General features: G+C 54.8%; 10 protein-coding genes across 10 annotated transcripts, besides 19 other annotated features; all 10 read right to left on the reverse strand.

The window, feature by feature from the left end:
* The first annotated feature begins 57 nt into the window (after positions 1 to 57).
* Positions 58 to 88: a microsatellite.
* Positions 89 to 479: 391 nt separating this feature from the next.
* Positions 480 to 505: a microsatellite.
* A 45-nt stretch (positions 506 to 550) lies between these two features.
* Positions 551 to 583: a microsatellite.
* Positions 584 to 617: a microsatellite.
* A 111-nt stretch (positions 618 to 728) lies between these two features.
* Tco025E_05642 (zinc finger protein 2) lies at positions 729 to 1268 on the reverse strand (the record flags this gene model as incomplete). Its single annotated transcript, XM_029372535.1, has 1 exon — positions 729 to 1268. The coding sequence occupies one exon, from the start codon at positions 1266 to 1268 to the stop codon at positions 729 to 731; it is 540 nt and encodes a 179-aa protein (XP_029227329.1).
* Positions 1269 to 1768: 500 nt separating this feature from the next.
* Tco025E_05643 (putative pumilio/PUF RNA binding protein 7) lies at positions 1769 to 3919 on the reverse strand (the record flags this gene model as incomplete). The annotated part of the gene is made up of 1 exon (XM_029372536.1): positions 1769 to 3919. The coding sequence occupies one exon, from the start codon at positions 3917 to 3919 to the stop codon at positions 1769 to 1771; it is 2151 nt and encodes a 716-aa protein (XP_029227330.1).
* A 302-nt stretch (positions 3920 to 4221) lies between these two features.
* Positions 4222 to 4244: a microsatellite.
* A 133-nt stretch (positions 4245 to 4377) lies between these two features.
* Positions 4378 to 4413: a microsatellite.
* Positions 4414 to 4853: 440 nt separating this feature from the next.
* On the reverse strand, positions 4854 to 6887 carry Tco025E_05644 (uncharacterized protein; the record flags this gene model as incomplete). Its single annotated transcript, XM_029372537.1, has 1 exon — positions 4854 to 6887. One exon carries the CDS (start codon positions 6885 to 6887, stop codon positions 4854 to 4856), a length of 2034 nt encoding a protein of 677 aa, XP_029227331.1.
* A 43-nt stretch (positions 6888 to 6930) lies between these two features.
* Positions 6931 to 6979: a microsatellite.
* A 160-nt stretch (positions 6980 to 7139) lies between these two features.
* Positions 7140 to 7183: a microsatellite.
* An 88-nt stretch (positions 7184 to 7271) lies between these two features.
* Positions 7272 to 7306: a microsatellite.
* Positions 7307 to 7388: 82 nt separating this feature from the next.
* Positions 7389 to 7443: a sequence feature (A-rich).
* Positions 7444 to 7458: 15 nt separating this feature from the next.
* Tco025E_05645 (uncharacterized protein) lies at positions 7459 to 8922 on the reverse strand (the record flags this gene model as incomplete). Its single annotated transcript, XM_029372538.1, has 1 exon — positions 7459 to 8922. The coding sequence occupies one exon, from the start codon at positions 8920 to 8922 to the stop codon at positions 7459 to 7461; it is 1464 nt and encodes a 487-aa protein (XP_029227332.1).
* A 321-nt stretch (positions 8923 to 9243) lies between these two features.
* Positions 9244 to 9331: a microsatellite.
* A 14-nt stretch (positions 9332 to 9345) lies between these two features.
* Positions 9346 to 9397: a sequence feature (A-rich).
* A 240-nt stretch (positions 9398 to 9637) lies between these two features.
* Tco025E_05646 (uncharacterized protein) lies at positions 9638 to 10399 on the reverse strand (the record flags this gene model as incomplete). The annotated part of the gene is made up of 1 exon (XM_029372539.1): positions 9638 to 10399. The coding sequence occupies one exon, from the start codon at positions 10397 to 10399 to the stop codon at positions 9638 to 9640; it is 762 nt and encodes a 253-aa protein (XP_029227333.1).
* Positions 10400 to 10490: 91 nt separating this feature from the next.
* Positions 10491 to 10524: a microsatellite.
* Positions 10525 to 10729: 205 nt separating this feature from the next.
* Positions 10730 to 10775: a sequence feature (GA-rich).
* A 21-nt stretch (positions 10776 to 10796) lies between these two features.
* Positions 10797 to 10819: a microsatellite.
* Positions 10820 to 10857: 38 nt separating this feature from the next.
* On the reverse strand, positions 10858 to 12621 carry Tco025E_05647 (uncharacterized protein; the record flags this gene model as incomplete). The annotated part of the gene is made up of 1 exon (XM_029372540.1): positions 10858 to 12621. One exon carries the CDS (start codon positions 12619 to 12621, stop codon positions 10858 to 10860), a length of 1764 nt encoding a protein of 587 aa, XP_029227334.1.
* Positions 12622 to 12960: 339 nt separating this feature from the next.
* Tco025E_05648 (uncharacterized protein) lies at positions 12961 to 13386 on the reverse strand (the record flags this gene model as incomplete). The annotated part of the gene is made up of 1 exon (XM_029372541.1): positions 12961 to 13386. One exon carries the CDS (start codon positions 13384 to 13386, stop codon positions 12961 to 12963), a length of 426 nt encoding a protein of 141 aa, XP_029227335.1.
* Positions 13387 to 13988: 602 nt separating this feature from the next.
* Positions 13989 to 14486, reverse strand: Tco025E_05649 (uncharacterized protein; the record flags this gene model as incomplete). The annotated part of the gene is made up of 1 exon (XM_029372542.1): positions 13989 to 14486. The coding sequence occupies one exon, from the start codon at positions 14484 to 14486 to the stop codon at positions 13989 to 13991; it is 498 nt and encodes a 165-aa protein (XP_029227336.1).
* Positions 14487 to 14791: 305 nt separating this feature from the next.
* Positions 14792 to 14809: a microsatellite.
* Positions 14810 to 16033: 1224 nt separating this feature from the next.
* Positions 16034 to 16077: a microsatellite.
* A 276-nt stretch (positions 16078 to 16353) lies between these two features.
* Positions 16354 to 18084, reverse strand: Tco025E_05650 (putative protein kinase; the record flags this gene model as incomplete). The annotated part of the gene is made up of 1 exon (XM_029372543.1): positions 16354 to 18084. One exon carries the CDS (start codon positions 18082 to 18084, stop codon positions 16354 to 16356), a length of 1731 nt encoding a protein of 576 aa, XP_029227337.1.
* A 58-nt stretch (positions 18085 to 18142) lies between these two features.
* Positions 18143 to 18176: a microsatellite.
* A 305-nt stretch (positions 18177 to 18481) lies between these two features.
* Positions 18482 to 18510: a microsatellite.
* Positions 18511 to 19386: 876 nt separating this feature from the next.
* Positions 19387 to 19900, reverse strand: Tco025E_05651 (iron superoxide dismutase; the record flags this gene model as incomplete). Its single annotated transcript, XM_029372544.1, has 1 exon — positions 19387 to 19900. A coding segment is annotated over one exon (514 nt), but the record flags the coding sequence as incomplete, so codon positions are not given.

Raw genomic sequence — 19900 nt, forward strand, 5'->3', positions numbered from 1 at the left:
AAGAAAAAAAAGTGTATTTTTGTGCGTGAGTGTGTGCTCTTTGCACCCCTCCCCTCCCAAAAACAAAAACAAAAACAGAAAAAACACACACAAAGTCGAAGGCACAAGCAATACAACGCAGTGACACTCAAGTAGCGAGAAAGAGCGGCGGAGAGCAAGCAAAAAAAAAACATGAAGGGCACGAAGACATTCACTCAAAAGCACCACCACACCCGGCACGTCACACTCTCTCTTCGCTGGAAAAGTGGAAACAATCCCCGACTAGAAAGAAAAGAAGAAAGCAACGAGTCAGCAAAAAATTCTAAACCCACACAGCTTTCTCCCACGTCCTCCCTTTCTGTTCTTCACCCTCTGCATCTTTCCTTCTCGTTACCTCATTTCCCTGTGCAATGTTCATTATCTTCTTGTTTACTCATTACCCTTTACGTCTACAGTAAATTCCATGAACCGGGAGGATAGGCAGAGTTAGCAAACCCCTGAAAGAAAAAGAAAAGAAAAAAAAGAAGGAGCTCCCAGCAAATAATGTGGAGAAACGAGAGAAGACGAGAAGCACACACACATACAACACAGGCACAGACACACAGAGAGCGAGAGCGAGAGCGAGAGAGAGAGAGAGATGCGCATTAGTGGTTCCTACCGCATTGAAGCGCCGAGCTTTCCCCTTCATCCGGATATATTCACTCAATCTTTAATCCATTTTCTTTCCGTTTAATTTATTTATTCGACTCTCACTGCTGCTGGACAGGCATAGCTTGCGGTTGTGCTGCAACGACTTGCTGCTGTTTTTGCTGCTCCTGCGGCTGCTGCTGCGGCTGCAACTCCATGCAATTAGGAGTGCTGTTGCCGTTATTCGGGTTGTTATTATTGCTTAAGTTGTTGCTGTTGTTGGCGCCCCCCCTCATGCGGTACGGGTTCCCCTCCCCGCCGCGCTGGTTGCCACCGTGCGGCACTGCAGTGAGTTCCTCGGAGCTATGCGCAAAGGCGCAGTTGTCGCCCCAGTTGCAAACACCACCACGTTGAATGTTCATGCACATTTTTGTCTTCAGTTTGGTGCGGTCAATGCCACGTCGCACACGCCCACGATACATTTGTCCTTGGTTCATTCTTTGCAGCACCTCCGCAGGGATTTGCCAGTGTGTCGTGCGGGTGTTGTGATCAATGTAGTATGGGTCTCCCTCCGCGGAGTACGCCATCTGCCAACCAACGGGGAGCTGCACTGTGCCGTAGGGTGCGGCCATACCACGGGCATAACGATTGGGGTAGGACATGGTCTCAATGACTTGGTGGTAGCTCTGCTCCTTACTTTGGTTGCTTGCCTCTTCCTCCTTTGTGATACGTGTGTTCACTTGGAAAATCCGCTGCTGTTAGATGCAGAAGCAGAGGCAGCGTGGGAGCAAGTTGCAAAAATATATATATTTATATAATAAATCAAACACGCAACCACGAATAAAGTACTGTAATGGTGTCCCCGGAGCCACGAGGCAGACATGATCCCGCTCATCGCACGCTCCTTGCAGCGTCGTTTACTTTAGTGTGGTTGGTGTAATGAGCGTGCAGGGGCAGGAACCGCGTTGCCGCGGCCGCAAGCTTTGGAAACGCAACGGCCGCACGCCCTGTTGCCCAACGCTGCCGCTTTACCCGTCGTCTTATGTTACAAGTCAAATCTTACGGAAAACAAAAACAAATATATATATATATAACGGGGGGTGCGTGACGCGACGGCTCACACGAACGCACCACGCAAGAAGCAGAAGCACTTGCATGGCGTTCACTTCTTCAGGGTGCGGTACAACTTCTTACGCGTCGGCGCCTTGGCGTTGCCCTCGGCACTCGCTGCGTGCTTCTCAGCGTCAGGTTCCTCGCGATGTCGTCGCAGCGCCTGCCGCATGGTGGGATCGAGCCCGCTGCCGCTGCGTTTGCCCTTCTCGGGAACGTCGCTGAGCCACGCCTCAGCCTTCAAAAAGACGACGTTCTTCATGACTTCACCCAATTTGGCACTTCCGCTTTGGAGCATTGCTTCGAGCACAATGCGGCCGGCCCACGGCGAGACGGCCAGCTCAAAGACAAACGGCTTCAGTTCGCTCATCAGCTGCTTGCGCTGAGGCTCCAACTGACGGCCACGACACTCACGAAGAAGTGCCTGGATGACATAACAGGCGTGGCTGTGAAGGGCGTACGACACGATGGCCCTGGAGGTAACCTCGTAATGCTTCTTGCGGTTTATTTCTCGTTGCTCGCGACGAGAGGGTTTTGCCTTCTCTGTCGCTTTGGCGGCGTCGTCCTCGTCCCCGTCCGCATCAGCATCGTCGTCAGCCTCTTTGCCCTCCTGCTCCCCATCCACACAACCCTCGTCGCCGTGTGGCTCGTCCTTATTCCTCTCCTCCTCTGCCTCGCGCAGCAGGGCGTTGACAACCGTCACCACGGCCTCGTCCGAGGCGTAGGCTAGAAGTTTCTGCATCACACGCGATCCTTGTGCGAAGGAGAGCATCGCATGCATGTCGGAAAAAACGTCCAGCAGCGCGTTCACCAGCTCCTCACGGACCGCGCCGGCAGCGCCGTACTGCAGCATTGCCTGAATAAGATAGGAGGCAGCGTTGTGCGTCACCAACCGTGGCAGTTCCGCCCTAATGCTTCCCAGCATCAACCGCATACTGGTCACGTCCTCAGGGAAGCACTCCAACAACTTCTGTAGCACGGGTGAAGAGACAGGGTTCTGTGAAAGCTCAAGGGCAGCCCCCGCCAGGCGTTTCCTCTGCTCTGCCGTGAGCAAGGCGCCATGAACCTCCATCATCGCACGAAGCAGCATTGTGCGTGCCGGATCCCGCGCCACGTCGAGTATGTCAAGCCCCGACCCATTTGCAGCCTCCGCGCCTGTGGCCGTTGTCGCTGCCGCCCAAAGGCGCTCTTGGCTTTCTGGGAGAGTCTTGATTGCTGCAACTGCTATAGCCACCGCTGTCTTGTGCGTCACGATGCGCTCAAGGAGACCAGGGGCGGCAAGCAGGCTCTCCCACAACTCCCTCTTTTGCGCAAGATCGCCCTGCTCGAAGACCGTCACGTAGGCGTGATAGTGACGTGGATAATCCCGCTCGGCGGCGTTACCGCTATTTCTCGGCGCGGCGCCCCCAAAGTCGGGCAGGGCAAACTCGTCTTCCGCAGTCGTCTCCTTTCGCGACTGCAAGTATTCGGACGCGAACTCGCAGAGGTGGGCGCAGAGCGCGTCCTTTACCGTCGTCGAAACTAGAGGATGCTTCAGAAGCGCAGACACCGTCATGTTGTCTTCGGCGGGGCGGAAGAGCGCGCCGACCACCGCCTCCTCCACGTCAAGCTCCCCGTCGGTGGCAAAGACGGCCTGCGACACAGCCCGCCAGCCGTCCTCAGCGGATTCCATGTACTTCACAACCACGCGTTGCCCGTAAGGGTGCACGGCTAGCGACGGGATATGCGGCAAAAAACGCTCCTCTACCACCTCCCGAGAAACGGGGTGCTCCATGATTTTTTGCGCCACATGGTTGCCGAAGGCATGTTCACAGAGACGTCTAAACTCATCGTCTTCGGTGTTAAGCACAAACATTTCGGCAATCTCCCGCTTTTGTTGAACAGGAAGATGCTCCAGCATCTCCTGAACAATGGTGTTACCAACAGGGGACAAGGAGAGATCTATAATTTTCCGACGCACATGGTACAGCATTTGTACCCGTACCAGTCCGTCACACTTCGTGAGAAGAGTGAGTAGTAGATAGTGGGACGCCTTGCTCAGGCAGAGCGAGTAGGTGTTGGGTAGGATCTTCTGCACCACCTTGGCCCGCTGCTCCGGCTTACCGTAGAGGAGAATAGCCTCCACCTGCTTTAGCGGCATCGACTTTCCCGTCGCGGCTCGCTGTGAGGGGTTTTTCAAGAAGTCCAGCCGCATACCAGGCATGTTTTGCTGCTATTCTCCTTTCCGTTCGGCTCGCAGAAATTGGGTTTTGTTTTGTTTTTCTTCTTCTTCTGTATGATGTTTTCGCTGTGGTCAGGCTTCCTGTCTTGTTCGCCTTTCCTGTTCCTGGCAGAATGTGTGTCACTGATGTTTTCGCGCCGCCTTTTTTTATTTTCTTTTGTCCTCCTTTTTCGATGAATTACTTCAATTCTTGTTGTTGTTTTTGCTCCCGCTTCGTTATCTCACGCAGCTCTCTCTTCTGCCCTTCGCCATACACACGCAGAAGCAGAAAGTGAAGTCGTCCGAGCAGCAGCAGCAGCAGCAGCAGGTGCGTCCTTGCAAGAAACACGCACGCGCATGGGCATGTTGCCTAAGCGCGATGCACGAGGGAGACACGAGCGCGCGGCCGCGTGGCGTATTTCGGCGGTACTGCATGACACATGAGCAGAAGCGCAGAAAAGACAAACAAACAAACAAACAAACAAACAAACAAACAACAACCACAACCCCAAGGCGGGATGGGAAAGTTTGTGTTGAAGAAATATGTACAGAAAGCCATCGTGCGCCGCCTTTGCTGCACTCACCCAGCCGCACACACGCCGAGTTACATTTACATCAACTCCGTCCGGAAGGGCACCGTGCACGCAACACAAAAACGTCGCAGATGAAGGCCAATAAAATAAAATATAAAGAAGAAGAAGAAGGGAGCCTTGAAGGCAGCCTTTGGCACAAGACTGGTGCGTGGTGCCGGTGCGCCGCAGCTAGAAGGAAAGAAAAAAAAAAGAAACATACACACACACACAACAAAAAAAAAAAACAAGCGGTGCAAAAAACAACATACAAAAGTCTTGAAGAAAAATAAAGAACGAAAAGGAAAAAAAGAAACAAAAATCCGAGGAAGCTCACATACATTGCACCCGGTTTGTTTCCTTCGCTCCTAGGCGGTGCTTGGCATACGGACACCCACGTAGTAAATCTCACCATACTTGGTGCCGCTGATCGTGCTCGCCTCCTGTGCTGCCTGCTGATACAACTTCCAGACGGCGGCAATCTGATCCCGCAAAAACACAGACCTGGATGCTGCTTCCAGCTTCACCAATCCATGCAGGTGTGGGGCATCTTCGCCGACAACGTGAGCCGCACCGGGCCCCGTGGCCTCGCCAGTTGAGTTGCAAGACCACCAGAGACCTTGCATGAGGTATATCGGACACAACGGCATGCGACTAGCAGAGACAAAGGCCTGCGCGGCACTGCCTGCGTTGCGCCCCTCGCAGGCCGCCAGCAAACACTCCGCTTCTGCAAGAGCAGCGAACCCAGGATTATGAAGCCCTGCGTAAGAATCACGCTCAAGCGCAGTACTCAACACAATGTTTAGCATTGGATACAGTGGCGGGCCGTTGGAGTCACTGTCCCACGAGCTGCTTTTCTCATCACGTGCATCAAGTTCCTTGCGCGACTCCAAGTCACTGTCATGACCAACGCCATCGCCACCTGCAGGACCATGCAGCTGCAGGGCACCCGGCTCCGCCTTGGCTAGGGTGTTGTCCGCCCTGTTCAACTGCGCCTGAAACCTGAATTCTCGCTCCTGCAGCTGCTTTATTGCAGCAATTTCATGCATTACAGCATCTTCATTTTCCAAACTGGCTTCTCGCTCCTTCAGCAGCTTTATTGCAGCAATTTCATGCGTTACAGCATCTTCATTTTCCAAACTGGCTTCTCTCTCCTGCAGCTGCCTCACTACGGCTATTTCATGCTCAACTGCCGCTGCATCTTCAACTCCAGCTTCGCGCCGCTCCAGCTGCTTTATTGCACTCATTTCCCTCTCTACAGCGTCTTCATTTTCCAGCTTCGCTAAGATGGCGTCACGTTTCTGCAGTTCCTCTAACTTCTCCTCCATGGCTACCTTTTCGGCCCTCTCTCGTTTCTGCGCCTGCTGCATTGCCTCATGCTGCTCGTCCACGGCAAGTGCTATAATCGGAAGCCACTTTCCCGCCTCCTCCGCAAGAAGTCCTTCACGTGCGGCCCCCTCCTGCTCGACAACGTCCTTTACTGACGTGCGACCCTTGAGTTGGCCGTACCTCGAGCTCTTGACGGATGCCCACGCCATCCTCCCCTCCTCCATGTAGGAGGGCTCTGGAAAAACGTCCGGCCACGACTCCAGCTCGGGGCACACCTTCGTCTGGACTTTGGGCACAAGGTTCCTGGATCCGCGTCCCCGATGAGTCACGCGGTGTCCTCCCACTGGTTTCCGCGGCTGCATTCGACGCTGCTCACCACCCAAGCAGGCGGGCAGACGCATTCCAAACGGGCGCTTCTTCTTGAACCAATCCAAGATGCCCGCTAGTTCCCCGGCCTCCTCATTCATAATGCTGGTACGTCCCTCCTTGTGCGATGGCATCAATTGGGAAATGCTTCTTCGCATTGCCTCCTCCAAGCGTTTTTTAATACAACGGCCGACCGTATCCATTTCAATCAGGTAACACATGCGCAGCCTGTTTTCTTCGCGTTCGTACGCACTTCGCGCCTCCTCCTCCGCGGACGGGATATCCACTTCAAGGATGACGCTGATGCAGTGCAGCACCTCCACCCACAACCGGGTCGACTCAAACTGCTCAGCGAACACAATGGTCTCTCTCGCCTCGGATTCTTCCGTGAAGAGGCGACGCTGAGCCGCCGCCTCCTCCTCAAATGTCATTTCTTGTGGAGCTTCCGCCACCGCCAGCGCAGGCGTAGACGCGTGTGCCTCCCTTTCGGGGCTCCTTGACGCCAAGGCGGCCCTCAGCATGCCGCTTACAACCGAAGGATACGCCCGCTTTTGCACAACGGGGAGGTACGGGCTTGGGGGCTCGAGCGGCTCCCAGTTGATGAGGGCCGGCTGATCCCACAAGGGCAGCTTTAACAAGGGGCATTTGAAGTCGCCCCGCGCAACGTCTGGCTTCTCATCGCGGCGATTGCGAGGTGGATGCAGCATGGAAGAGGATGATTCGAGGCCTTCTTCTGGGTTGCTGTGGAGTCACTCTCTCACACCTATAACACACACACACACACACACTCGCGCACGCAGAGGGAGAGTGAAAGGAAAACAGGGAATAATAGACGCCGACGCAAGGGAGAATGGGGGCGGGAACCGGCAGTCCAGCGAGGCGGTCCAAACAGGAAGAGCGGCACGCATTGCAGCCGACGCCTTTTGTCCTCCAATGGGACGCCGCCAGTACTTCCAGGAAACAGCAGCAGCGGCAGCAAAAACAACAACCACAACCACAGCAAATGAAAAATAAATCAGACAGCTAGTCCGCGCCATTTTTTTTTCTGCTTTTTTCCCTTTGCTCCATCATCCCCCCTCACCAATAAGCGCCAGACAAACACACACACACGCACGCACCTCCACACCGCAAGGACACAACAACCCGTATGTATGCATCAATCCCTCTTTTACTATTGGCCAATGTTTCTCTCAGTTTGGAATTACCCCAAAAAAAGAAAGAAACAAAAGACAGGCGAGAGAAAGGAAGAAGAGAAAAAAAAAACGCGGCGCATATTTCTCAGTGCCGGTACGTTACAGGTACCCCGTTTTTCCCGAGTGCAGTTCGCCTGGACCAAAGAGCTTGCATGGAACCGGTGGCCATCATGGTTGGTTCGGACTGGCCCCAGAAATTGGGGTCATCCCCCATATTTGTGGCGCCGTCCGGACGGTGGCGTGCACGAACGCGCAGATCGGACGGCTTCTTTGCATGATACGCAAGAACAGCCTCTACCTCCTCATCCGGTGGAGCAGCTGGCTCAGGAAGTCCGCGAGACTCGTAGAACTCCTGCACCTGAATGTCCCACTTCGTCTGAAAAAAAGTGACGGCGCACGGGTCAGGAGGAAGCACCGCATCCACCTCATGAAGAGTTGCTCCAGCCGACGCCGAAAACCCCTCTCGATGAGGCGCATGGAGACAGAAATCAGTACGAGCTGTAAAGCCCTCCTCCGTGTCATCCATTACAGCCGCTATGTCACTCGCGTAACCAGACTGCTTGAAGAGCATGCATAGATGCCTAGTAGTCCCTGCGTCCTCCGTCGGCAGCGGAGGGACGTATGGCACGGCAACATCACCCTTTTTGTCAGCGCCGCGCGTATACACCACCGCTCCATTTGCCACGGGTGCACCTGGGCCAGTGCCGCCACCAGGAAGATTCACCACCATGTAATTAAGGAAGAATCCCTTTTTCCTTCGCCCATCCACCTCGGCGGGAACGCGATAGGGAAAGTCGGGGGAGGCTATCACAAGCGTGTAAAATTCGGCGCCAGTGGCAGCCTCCTTTGCCTCACCCTCTTGCTCCTCAAAGAAAAAAATAGAAGGCGGATGCTGTAGGTCGGTCAGCTCAATGTAATTCCCGCAGTGGGCGGTCATCCAGAAATTGCGCTGGGTCAATTCGGTGACGGGCTGCGGCGGAGGCAGAGCCTCGCCCGTCTCTTCGCACCGGCGGGCCCGTGTGGCGTACGTCCCTGGAAATACAACCGAGAGATTCACGTCCTGACGCACGTGTGGTATATAGTGCGGCAAAACCTCGTGTTTGCGGAGGTACCTTAGAGAGCGCCGACGGTGGGATTTCCACGCCAACGAGTCTGCGCGTGGGAGCAGCAATCGGTGGTCCTCGTCCGGAAGCGGCGGGTACGAAGTCCGCTCAAAATCGGCCGCATTCCAGTAAATAAAGAAGTCTGGCGGCGGTGCAATATTGAAGAGATGCGGAGTGTCCAGGTCGTTCTCGTACACGGGGTACTGAAACATCGAGTCGCTCAGAACAGTCTTTTCGTAAGGGTACTGAAAGTCATGCAGCGCCTGTGGCCGCGGGAGTTTTTCAATCTGCCGCGCCTTGCGGTCCGCCTCCCGCTGCTCCCGCGTCCGCGCATCTTTGGTGCTCACCTTCGTCTTCCACCCGGGCATGTGGTAACCGCGCAGAAGGGCCGCCGCCGCCGCGCTGTGTCTGCGGTACACGGCACTGCCACTACCAACGCGCCGCATCCCCTTTGGACGGTCCGGTGCTCACCCCACAGCGAGGTGGCGACAAGCACGCACGAATAGACCGCAAGCAAAGGCGAAGAAAATAACAATAATAACAATAAAAAAGGATATGAGTGACTCGGGATACCACGATCTCCTTTACTGCTACTATGAAGATGTAAGCGGCAACAGGAGGAGGGGGGGGGGGGAAACACCAGCAACAACAAGAAGGGGTGTGGAGGGAAATTAGCGCCTTTGACGTCAGAGATGTAGCAACCTGCGCAATCCGCGATGCACAGTTGGATGGGCAGTTGCACAGAGACTCAACACATAAGACACAGCTAGATAGAGAAAAATATAGGAATACATATATACATACATACATGCATACACATATTTTTTTATGCATTATATATATATATATATATATCACGGAAAAAAGGTAACGAAAAGAAAAACACACACACACACAACGAAAAAATAAAATAAAATAAACTGGTCTTTATAGAGAGAGAGAGTTTGATTTTCATCACTTTCGGCGCAGGCGTGGATAAAGCAAAACCAAGCAAAAACGAAAAAAAAAAATACTTCTACACACTCCCTCTGACGCATTTATCAGAGAATACGTCGCATCATCTCAAGAAGGGGTCTTCGAAATGGGAAGAAAAGTATTAAAGCTAAAAAGGATAAAAAAACACACACAAACACGGGATCCTCATTATGACTCCTAACACTATTACTTGGGGTCGTGCGCATCCATAAAACTTTGCCTATAGGACTTGCCCCTCCAATGCCGCTGTGGCGGGGCCTCCGCCAGTGCACCTCCTTGCTCAAGGACAGTATTCACAGCCTGCGAGGCGTCGGTGACCCGTCGCTGGAGCTCAAGCGTGAGACGCCGCCCCAGTTGCTGCGGACAGCTGTCACGTCGGTGTTTCTGCAAAGACTCCAGGTGCGCCTCAGAGTGCACCTCCGAGTACACCTCCGCCTCCACGGCCATGATGGCGTGTTCGTCCTCGGGGTCGCAAATGCGGAGGGCGTCATCTTCAAATCGCTTAAGCAGCGTGTAGTCATCGTAGATGGTCTTCCCAATAAAATGGTTGCATTTTAGCCACTCATCCCACTTGGAGAAACGCACCATATTCTCCCTAAAGTCCCGGTACGCCGCGTCATCGGAGTCGCCGTAGTATTCCCGCAGTGAGTCGTCAAACTCCAAGCAACTTGTTTGCCTGATGGGGTCGAGAGTGTCCTCCCAAGTGATACCCATCTCCTTCACAAACTCCCGCAGGGAAACATCGTTTGGCACATTGCCGTGACGACGGTACTTGGCCCGTTGCACCTCCACCACATGCAGAGGGAGGGGATTGACTTCCTCCGACTTGGTGAAGTCGAAGGTGCGGTCCAACTCCAGGGCCTTGCGGGGGGACGCAACAGAAAGCGCAAGGTTCAATACCTCCTCCTCCGGCACGGGCAGCGAAGGTTCCAGCCGCGCCATTGCCATTTAGTTTTGCCTTGTGTGCTCCTAGGAGGCAGATGCAGCGTCGCGGCAAGGTGGAGAGAAAGCAAGGGCTAACGTGTCCGACGGTGTTCCAACAAACGCACACACACACATAAAAAACACACACAAAAGATGCAGGAGACGCGCTTGACACGCTCACGGCATGTGGCTGCTAATATCCCCTCACCTCTCTCTCTCTCTCCCTTTTTTTTTTTCGTTCTATAGTTTCGGCCCACTCCTAGGCCCTCCTAGGCGGCGGGAGGGGCATACCCGCCTTTAATCGGGTGGTTGTTTAGATGCGCCACGTGGGGGGAAATCAACCAACACGCACGCGACGAGGAGGAGGAGGAGGAGGAGGCAGAAGAGGATAAGCAGCAGGTACGCAGCCATGCAGCCAGAGAAACGAACAAACAAAGAAACAAAAACAGCTCCAAAGGGGCAGAAGGAAAACTCAGGCGCCCTCAAAACAACTCATCGAGCAGCTCATCCTTCTCCTTTCCATGTGTTCGGAGAAAGGAGAGTAAATCCCTGCGCCTTCCTGCAAGCTTTGCCATGGAGAAGTACTCAGCCGCGACTTCCTCCACCGCATTCTTTTCTGACCCAAACACGGGCGAGGAAGCAGTGTAGACAACAGGAAGAAACCAGTCGACGTTGTGGCCCTTCGCCATAACTTCCTTTGAGAGCAAGTGCGGCGGCGTCACCAGCGGAGCCTTTAACACGCATCCAGGCTTTGGCCAATACTGCCGCACATCCCAGTACCTTCTCAGGCGCTCCTCAAGGGAAACGACACGCATTCCGTACGGAGTCTCTTGCTGGAGGATAGCACTCATCTCGGCGTTGCCCCCGTGCAGCAACGACGCGAGTGAGGCTCTGGAGTCCGGTGAAAGCCTGTAATGCTTCTCGTGGGCGGCAATGGTGAAGAGTGACATGACAACTCGGCGTCGAACAATTTCTTCGTACGGGCAAAGCGCATCATTCGCTTGAAACAGGCTTATCAAGCTGGGGATAAGTTGCCCCGCAACGAACGCTTCATCTTGTAGCTCCTTCTCGATGTGGTCGTAGATAATTGGGTCTCCGCTCCAGAAGGCGCACTTCTGCAAAAAGTATGATATTTCATCCATAAACAGGTACGCTACGCGGCGCTGCTCAACCATAACACAGTCATTGAGGGTTATCACGAGGTGCGGGATGTTCGGGGGGGAGATGAGCGGGCGACCGCCACTTTCCAACACCGCCAGGTAAATAATAGGCAACAGCGTCGCATCCTTTGGAAGCGCCTCGTCTGGCGTGGAAAATATGTCTAACGCCGCCACCTTCCCTGACGTCGTCGCCTCATCGTCGTGCATGAACCAATCGTAGCTTTCCTTAGGTCCGTACAGAAAGAGTTTCACCGGAACGCACCCTGGTGCCTCCTCCGCACAGAACAATTTCCGGTCAATGTGCTCAAAGTAGGCTCTTTGGGACTGGGGGAGAGTTGTCAACGGCGGCGGCACCACCGTGTGCTCCGAGGGAAGCAGCGGCAGTGCAGTTTGCTCAACAAACTCACCAGAGTCGTCGAGGTGCCACCAGGTCACTGCCCCACGCTGCGCCAGGCGTGTTGCATTGTCGCAAATGGCACCGTCCTCCAAAAACAAGGGCCAAATCAATTTCTCCCCCAGCACTGGAATTGGCGGGCAAATGGAAGTGTCTTCACGATGAAATAGTTGCAAGTTTAAAATGTTTTGTGCAGCCACATCGTCCAAAGCCTCCTCCGCTTCTTCCCCGTCCACCTCAAGCTCAGGCTCTTGACTGCGGCCCGGCGACCCCTCCGCCTTGTGATCAAGCACCTCAGCAAAGGAGGAAACAAGCTGGTGGTACGCAGGCGACTCCATGTGGGTGCCGGGGCCGGCCCAGCCTGCCTTGAACGCTATCTTTGGCCTGGGGAAGCTGTTCCAGCGCGGGTCCGTCACAAACTTCAAGCCATCCTTGCCAGCAGCGTCGTACACAGGGGCGCTGCGCCAGCGACCAAGGCGGCAGGGTATACTCTTGTCCAGGAACCGCATCACCTCGTGTTCAGCCGCGTCCTGCGACGTCGTCTCTGGGATTTTTGGGACAATAACACAGCGCCACTTCTGCGACACGCCCGACAGCGGGCAGTGCGGAGGCAGCGGCACACGTGAGAGCACATCACGCAGGGGATAGACGCGAAGCCCGTGGTAGCGATCACCGCCGCCGTCCGCCGCCATGCCTGTCAGCCGCTTGCGCTTCCACAAAGTGTGAGAGGGGAGGCGGATGGGGCAAATCCTCGTCTTGGGGCACCTTGCAGAAGGCGGCGAAAACAAATCGGGAAAGAGAGAGAGAGAGGGAACGAAAAAAAAAGAGGAGTAAGAAATGCTAGAGCGAGGCAAACACCGAAACTACGCCGGAATGCCTCTCCCACATACTCCTTTAACCGCAACTAACAATATTAGCAACAGGTACCACTGTGAGCATAATAGTAATAACGAAGTGACTTTTTTTTCCCCTTAGTTCTCAGTTTGCATTATGCGGGATTCAGGGCTCCCCAAGTGAAGAGTGGGGAACGCTTAGTACAGCGAGCGTGTCGTCACCTTCGGTTGCCCGCGCCGCAGCAGCTTCCTGTCGCGCGGTGGCGCGCCTCGCAGCGGAGGACGATGTGACGGCTGCTTCGCCGCCACTCGTGCGAGCTGCCCCGCCTTCTGTCCGGAAGGAGGCACTGCCCCTTCTTTTCCCGCCGCCTCCGCCCCCTCCTGTTCTTGCTGCGCTGCCCGCTCAGCATCCCGCTCCGCCTTGCGACGTTTGGCGTACGACTCCATAATGGCCGTCATGTGCTGGTCCTCCTCCCGCATGCACTTCCGCGCGACGAAGCGCCCGATGCGCCGCTTCTCGCGCTGAGCGCGGTTCGTCCTACTAATCCGCTCGCGACGCTCCTTTCGACGCTGGGAGCGGGTCTTCATCGGGTCCCCAGACCGCGCCAGGCGATTGCCCCGCATGGCCTCGTGGCGCTAAACTGTCCGTGGGAGTGCTGCCTGTATGTAGCTGCGTCGACTTGGCGGCAGACACGGCGAGGTGGAGAGCCGCGCGCCACTTGCCCCCTTCCTGGCGAGAACACAACCGCCCACGCGCCGCGATCGGCGATGCGGGGAAAAGCAAAAAGGTAAAACAGAAGGCGCATGGGAACGAAAAAAACAAAAACAACAACGGCGAACGCCGCGTGAGTCACAGTAGAAGCAACAACAGCGGCACGCAGGGCTTCCTTGTTCTTTTTGTTGTAGTTTGTGCGGTGGCGAGATGTTTAACAATACCAGAAAAATTCCACCATGTGAGAGAGAGACGGCGCGCGCGCACACATACACATACACGCAGACGCGCTCGCTCAGCGACGATGACGCGTCACGGTGTCCACGCGGCGCGGCGGGGGTGCCCGACCATGCATCCCCAGCACGAGGGTGAAGCCATCGAGACCGCCTGGCATCTCCGCTTCAGCGTGGCAAAGGAAACGAGCCAAAACAAGTCAAAAAGAAGGAAGACGCCAACCACCCGCCCCTCCCGTCTTCCCTTCCACGGTCATGCGCGTACTTTCCTCTCTCTTTCTCTAGTCAGTACGTCTCCTCTTGTTATGGTTAACTTCCGTTGCCGCCTTCTCACTCCGGCCAACAAAATATCCGGCCTCATAGCCCGCGCGATAGTGCGCCGACACCAGACGTTGAATGTCAGCCGGCAAACCCTTCACCGTATCCGGCAGCAGCGGCGCCGAGTTTAGTGCGACTGGGACTGTATCAGCGGCAGGACAGTCTTCTTTCTTTGATGTGACGGACACGGACGACGACGACGACGACGACGACGAAGGCATCTCCGCCGTCTCCTCGTCTGCGGAGGAGGTGATCACGTCATCCTCGTCAGACAAAGCAGGGCGGAGTGCAGGAAGCTGCGGGGCGGCCTCCTCCTCCTCCTCCTTCTGCTGTTCCAATTGCGTGTTCCACAGGCGGATGAGCTCGGCGTCATCCCAGAGGCCTTCTTCATCCATTCCGCGCTGATACACCGCCGTCGCCCCTCGCGAGGAACCGGCACTCCTTGCGCCGCTCCGACTCATACAGGGCGCAGACAGAATGCCTTTCCACTTTCTGCCTCAGGCGCCTCCCCCTGCCGGCTTAGCCCAACTCCTTGCCTCTCCGCACCCCTCCAGTGGGATAAAAGACGGGCGGTAGAGCACGCCAGCAAAAGCAAAAAAAAAAAGTAAACGACGATAATAATAATAATAAACAGTTCAATGCATAGAAATTTCTTCATGCTGCAAAAACTTCATTGACCCCCAGTGGACCCAGTGCAACGGGCTGGCACGCATAAAATACACTTATCTCCACCCGCAAAAAAAATAAATAAATAAACGCCGCATCAACACACACACACACACACTTCCTTCGGCGCAGCGGACAGGCGCCTCGCCGCACCTCCTCCCGCCCTCTCAAGTGCATGCCCGGCCTGTGCCCGGCGCCGGCCGCCACGCACTAAAGCGGCGCAGCGGCGCAGGGGGAGGGAACCCACTGCACGGCCGTGGCGTCCCCGCCGCTGGGCCGCGAGCCTTTTTTTTCTCTTCTCCCACGCCAGGGCGTGCGGGCGCACCGCGCGCCTCCTCGTGCCTGCACCTCCACCGGGGAGGTGAAAGGAAAGTTCCCCGCCTCGGACAAGTGCGGACCGCGGGCGCAAACACGAGCCAACCCGCGGGACGCTCACAAAACACACGTCCTCAACTAATGGGCCAACGGGCCCAACTGAACCAAACGGCCCTCGCATGCCGCTGTCGAGGCGGAGCCCAGACTACTGCGCGAGACCTGGGACTCTCAACACCGCCAGAAACAAAAACAAACACCACGACGAAAGGCGCAGAAACTGCGCGGCGGGTACAAACTACAGGAAGCAAGCAAACGCATTTCCCGCCGTCGTCGCCAAGGGGCCCACAACAACGCAGTGAGGCGCATGCACCACAGTGCGAGCGGCGTCGGGTGAAAGCCAACATCGCGTCTCTCCGGCACCGCCGTCATTTGCCGGTTGTGTCGCCAGCAGTGAATGGCGTTAGCGGGACACTGAAAAGGCAAAGACACATCAATGCCGCATTCTAAATAAATATATATATATAAACCGACTCCGGTCAACCCAGAAAAAAGAAAGGTGAGGGGGGGGGGAAAGAGACACGTAAACATATTCGAGAAACAAAGGGAGGGGAAGGGTCGTCAACGACTGCTTCTTCCTGCACACGCACCCACGCACCTCCCCGGAGTGAAGACCAAGTGCATTTCAAAAGTGCTAAATATCCAACCAGAGAAGGGACTAACGAAAATAAAATAAAAGAAGAAACGCACAGGTTGGTAGCCGAATTGATTATTTATAGTAGTAACTTCCCCACGCGCACCGCAGAGCCGCGACGAGGGTGCCAGTCATGCCGTTATCGTGAATCATCATTGAGTTTTTTTTTATTTTATTTTTGCATTTCTCTCCTTCCCCCCCCCCCTTTTTTTTTTCGCTTTCCGCGACCTCAAAAGCCTTCAATGAGGCGGACAGCAAACTCCTCTGACATTTCCTTGCGAAAGAAGAAACCAGACACAGCACGCAGCCAACTACGTCTCACGAATTTGCCCCAGCAGCAAAGGCACAACAACGCAGCAAGGAGAGCAACGCAAAGCAAAAGTAAGTAAGAAAAAAAAAGAGGACTGGGGGATGCAGCGCACAACAGAGGGCATTTCATGAAGGAAATAAGCAGGCAAGGTAACATGTGTAATCCGCCAAGCACAAAAACGCAAAAAAAAAAGAGGACTGGGGATGTTTTGGGCATTCCAAATCTCATCAGCCACCACAAAGCAAAAAAAAAAAAAGGAAGCAAGCAAACGATCCATAGCTGCAAACAGAGGAACATAGAGGAAAATAAACGCATGAGGAGGCCGAAACCAGAAAAACATAAAAGGCTAATCCATTTTCAGCGCTGCAATCAGCGCAGATAGCCACCGGTCACGCTCCTGCTCAGTCCGGGTAGCAAATACGATAGACTGTGAATTTTGCGTAGAGATGGCGAAGGCAAACTGTGCCTGAACAGAACCAATTTCTCCACTTGTTTCAGCTGTGACCGGAAGGTCAAAGACGACGGGCGCAACGGCGTTGATTGCTTGAAGTGGGACCTTCTTACTGCGTTCACCGGAGCCCGCCGCCACCTTGCCCTTCGCAAGCGTCATTGTCAGGAACCCATCTGCAAGAATCAGGTAGCGTTCCTTCCACTGGCCACCAGCCGTCTCCTTGTAGACGGTGCTCTCAATGCGGGGAGAGGTGCTTGTTGCCATCTCCCGTTCCGTCTCCAGGTGGATCACCTCCTCGCCCTCCGCTATTCCGCTCAGCACCAGTGCCTGCTCCTCCAGTGAAAGATTATACTCGGGAAACGACCCCGCAAACTGTGCAGGGTCTGCTTTATACTTACTCTCCATTTCGGTATCCGAGGCAATCATGCGATCCACGCGTTTTTTTAATAAACACAGGTAGTGCTGCATCAGTGGTGCCTTGAGAAGTTGGGAGGCGCTCGGCCGTTTCTCAGGATTCTCCTGCAGAATGGACTCCATAAATTCCCGCATCTCTCTCGAGATGTAGCCCATGTTTCGCTGCTCCTCACGCTCCTCGGGTGAGGTGCCGGCGTTGTCAGGAAGCGTGGGGGGAAGCCACATGGCACCAGAGAGAACAAGCTCCCTCATTTTAGGAATAGAGTCCGCCTCGAATGGCCGCCGCTTCCCCAACAGTTCACAGAGAACTATTCCAGCTGCCCAGATGTCTGCCTTTTTGCCGTAACGCTGCCCTCGCCACATTTCTGGGGCGAGGTAGTAACTTGTGCCAAGGAAGGTACAGGCTATTGGGTTTGAGACTGTACAGTCGTACTGCTTTGAGAAACCAAAGTCACCAAGTTTCAAAAACCCGTGCGTGGTTAAAAAAATATTCGCCGCCTTTACGTCACGATGGATCATCCGACGGCGATGAATATGGTCAAGGCCAAGTAGCAGCTGCACAAAGTAAATTCCGGCCTCCGTCTCCTGGAGACAAAACTTCGTCGGCCCATTATAAAGCATGTGGTACAGATCTCCTCCATCCGCAAACTCCGTTATGATGATAATTGTCTCATCTTCGTCGTCTATAAAAAAGTGCTCAAAGTACTGTATAATCCCAAAATGGTAATTACACGCGAGGCACATGATTTCCGTCTGGGCATAGTGTCTGTCACTCGGCGACATGGAGGTCAAATTCGTCACCTTGGCTACAAAGAAGCGAGGGGCGTCATCGCCAGCTCGTTTTCCTCTCTGCAGATTGTACCCTGCTTTCGCGGCCTGGCTTCGTGATGGCATTGGGTACATGGGGTTGCGCTCCACAATATACGCCTCACCAAATGCTCCCCTCCCGATTGTTTTTTTCTTTCTGTATCGCGCCGTCTCGCTGTCGGCATGTCCCAGCACTTCCTCCAGCGAAACGGGCTCAGAGCGATAGGAGCACTTGCTCGTCTCACCATCCCCAATGGGAATGGGGCGCTGGTCATCCTCTCCGTCGGCTTTTATCGAGGCCAACACTGGTAGTGTCAAACCCGAATGCATGTGACCATCCTCCGGAGTGCCCGTTGCCAGGGCTCTACGCCCGTCCTCCCTCAACTTGGCAGCGCCGCCGCCCATAACTCCCAGATGTTGGTCGTATTTCCAAAGAATAAGAGGCCCTCAACGTGAAATATTATGTGTGTGTGTGTGTGTGTGTGAATGCGTGTGTGCGCACAGATCCCTTGATGCGGGCCGCCGCAGAGAATGAATTGTCGCGCTTGCTTGCTCCTTCCCCAAGTGTCCCCCCCCCCCTGAGAACCGTGTAGGAATTTAGATGTGTTCGTCCGGGACCTTTTTACTACCCCCTCGTTTCCCCGCTTTCCCGTTCCCTCCTGCTACTGCTTCAAGCCCACGCGTTATTTTACTGTATTTCGTTCTCTACGCCTGCAACCGACTGCTCCCCCTCCTCCTCCCAGCTGTTTGAGTCCCGCCGCTCCCAGTGCTACTTGGCCTCCTTTCCTAATCGCTCCGTCTTCCCTCCCCCTCCCCACCCCCACCCCCCCCTCTCGCCTTCTGTGGGACGCGCCGTAGAGCTTCGTGGGTCGATGGACAGCGCACGTCGGCCGCTCACTCGCTTTGCACGGCCGCCGTGACCCTGGCACCACCGCTCCCTCGTCAGAGCCTGTCTCTTCTCCTACCCTCTCCGAATCTCCCTGGCTGAAAGACACGCACACACAGGGAGAGCGTCGGACGTCCGCGGCCCACTTACTAAAGAGAATGTGTGATTGTGGGTGCTGTGCTGGTCGACGGCTACGCCACAAATGCGGCTTCACACACAAACACCACACACCCTCCAAATGCTACAAAAACCAAATTCTTTCAAGCGCACCCAGTGCGGCATGGCAACAAGATTCAACACGAGATAGAGAAGTAGGGATCATACAAACAGAAACCCACGATATCATTCCCCAACACACACCGTGATAGAAAGGCAGAATGGACTGCGGTAAACAATTTTCTAGCCCCAATGCCTCCCCTCCATTATTATTTTTTTTTCCCCCGCCCCCTCTCTCTCCAATAACTTGTCCCTACCCCCAACCCACACACATACGCCCAATTCTCGTATCAATATATATTTCTGGGGAAGGGGGAAATGTTAGCATAAGTTCAGAAGCCAACGTGCGCAGATGAACCACAAAACACGGCCCATACCAGTAATAAACCAAAACTTGTAAAGGGATGACGCAAGACGTAGAGCCGTATCGTTCGCATCTCATCTCTGCTTTTTGTAGTTCCTTCTTGCCAGTTGGAGGCAAATACAATCGAAGTACTAGCCGCGGACGCAATAAGAAAGCACCGACCCTCTCCTCCCCGACCACGGGAACGCAATACGTTACTCGCCAGGAGCAACGCGGAAGAGAAGCGAGAGTGTAACAACAACTACAAATCACTGCGAAACCGCACGAGTTCACTCCTCCAGAGACAGTTCTCCGCGTGCTTCCAGTTGACAACGTTCCAAAAGGCCTGCACGTACGCCGCACGGTCGTTTTTGTAGTCAAGGTAGTAGGCATGCTCCCACACATCGCAGGCGAGGAGCGGCTTCAGGGTGGGCTCAGTCAGCGGGCACCCCGCGTCGTGCGTCTGGTAAACCTTCAGTTTGCCGGAGGCGGTGTCCTTCACGAGCCACGCCCAGCCCGAGCCAAAGTGGCCCACAGCCGCATTTGTAAACTCCTCCTTAAACTTCGCAAAGCTGCCGAAGGAAGCCTTGATCTCGTCGGCAACCTTGCCCGTCGGCTCGCCGCCTCCATTAGGGCACATGCTCTCCCAGTAGAAAGTGTGATTGAAGATCTGTGCCGCAAGGTTGAACACGGGGCCTTTTTCTGTCTTGATGATCTCCTCGATGGTCTTCCGCGCGAGCGCCGCGTTTGTCTGCGCCGCCGCGTTGAGCTTCGTC

The sequence above is a fragment of the Trypanosoma conorhini genome (assembly GCF_003719485.1).
Source record: "Trypanosoma conorhini strain 025E chromosome Unknown Tco_14.4_contig_00340, whole genome shotgun sequence".
Lineage (NCBI taxonomy): Eukaryota > Euglenozoa > Kinetoplastea > Trypanosomatida > Trypanosomatidae > Trypanosoma > Trypanosoma conorhini.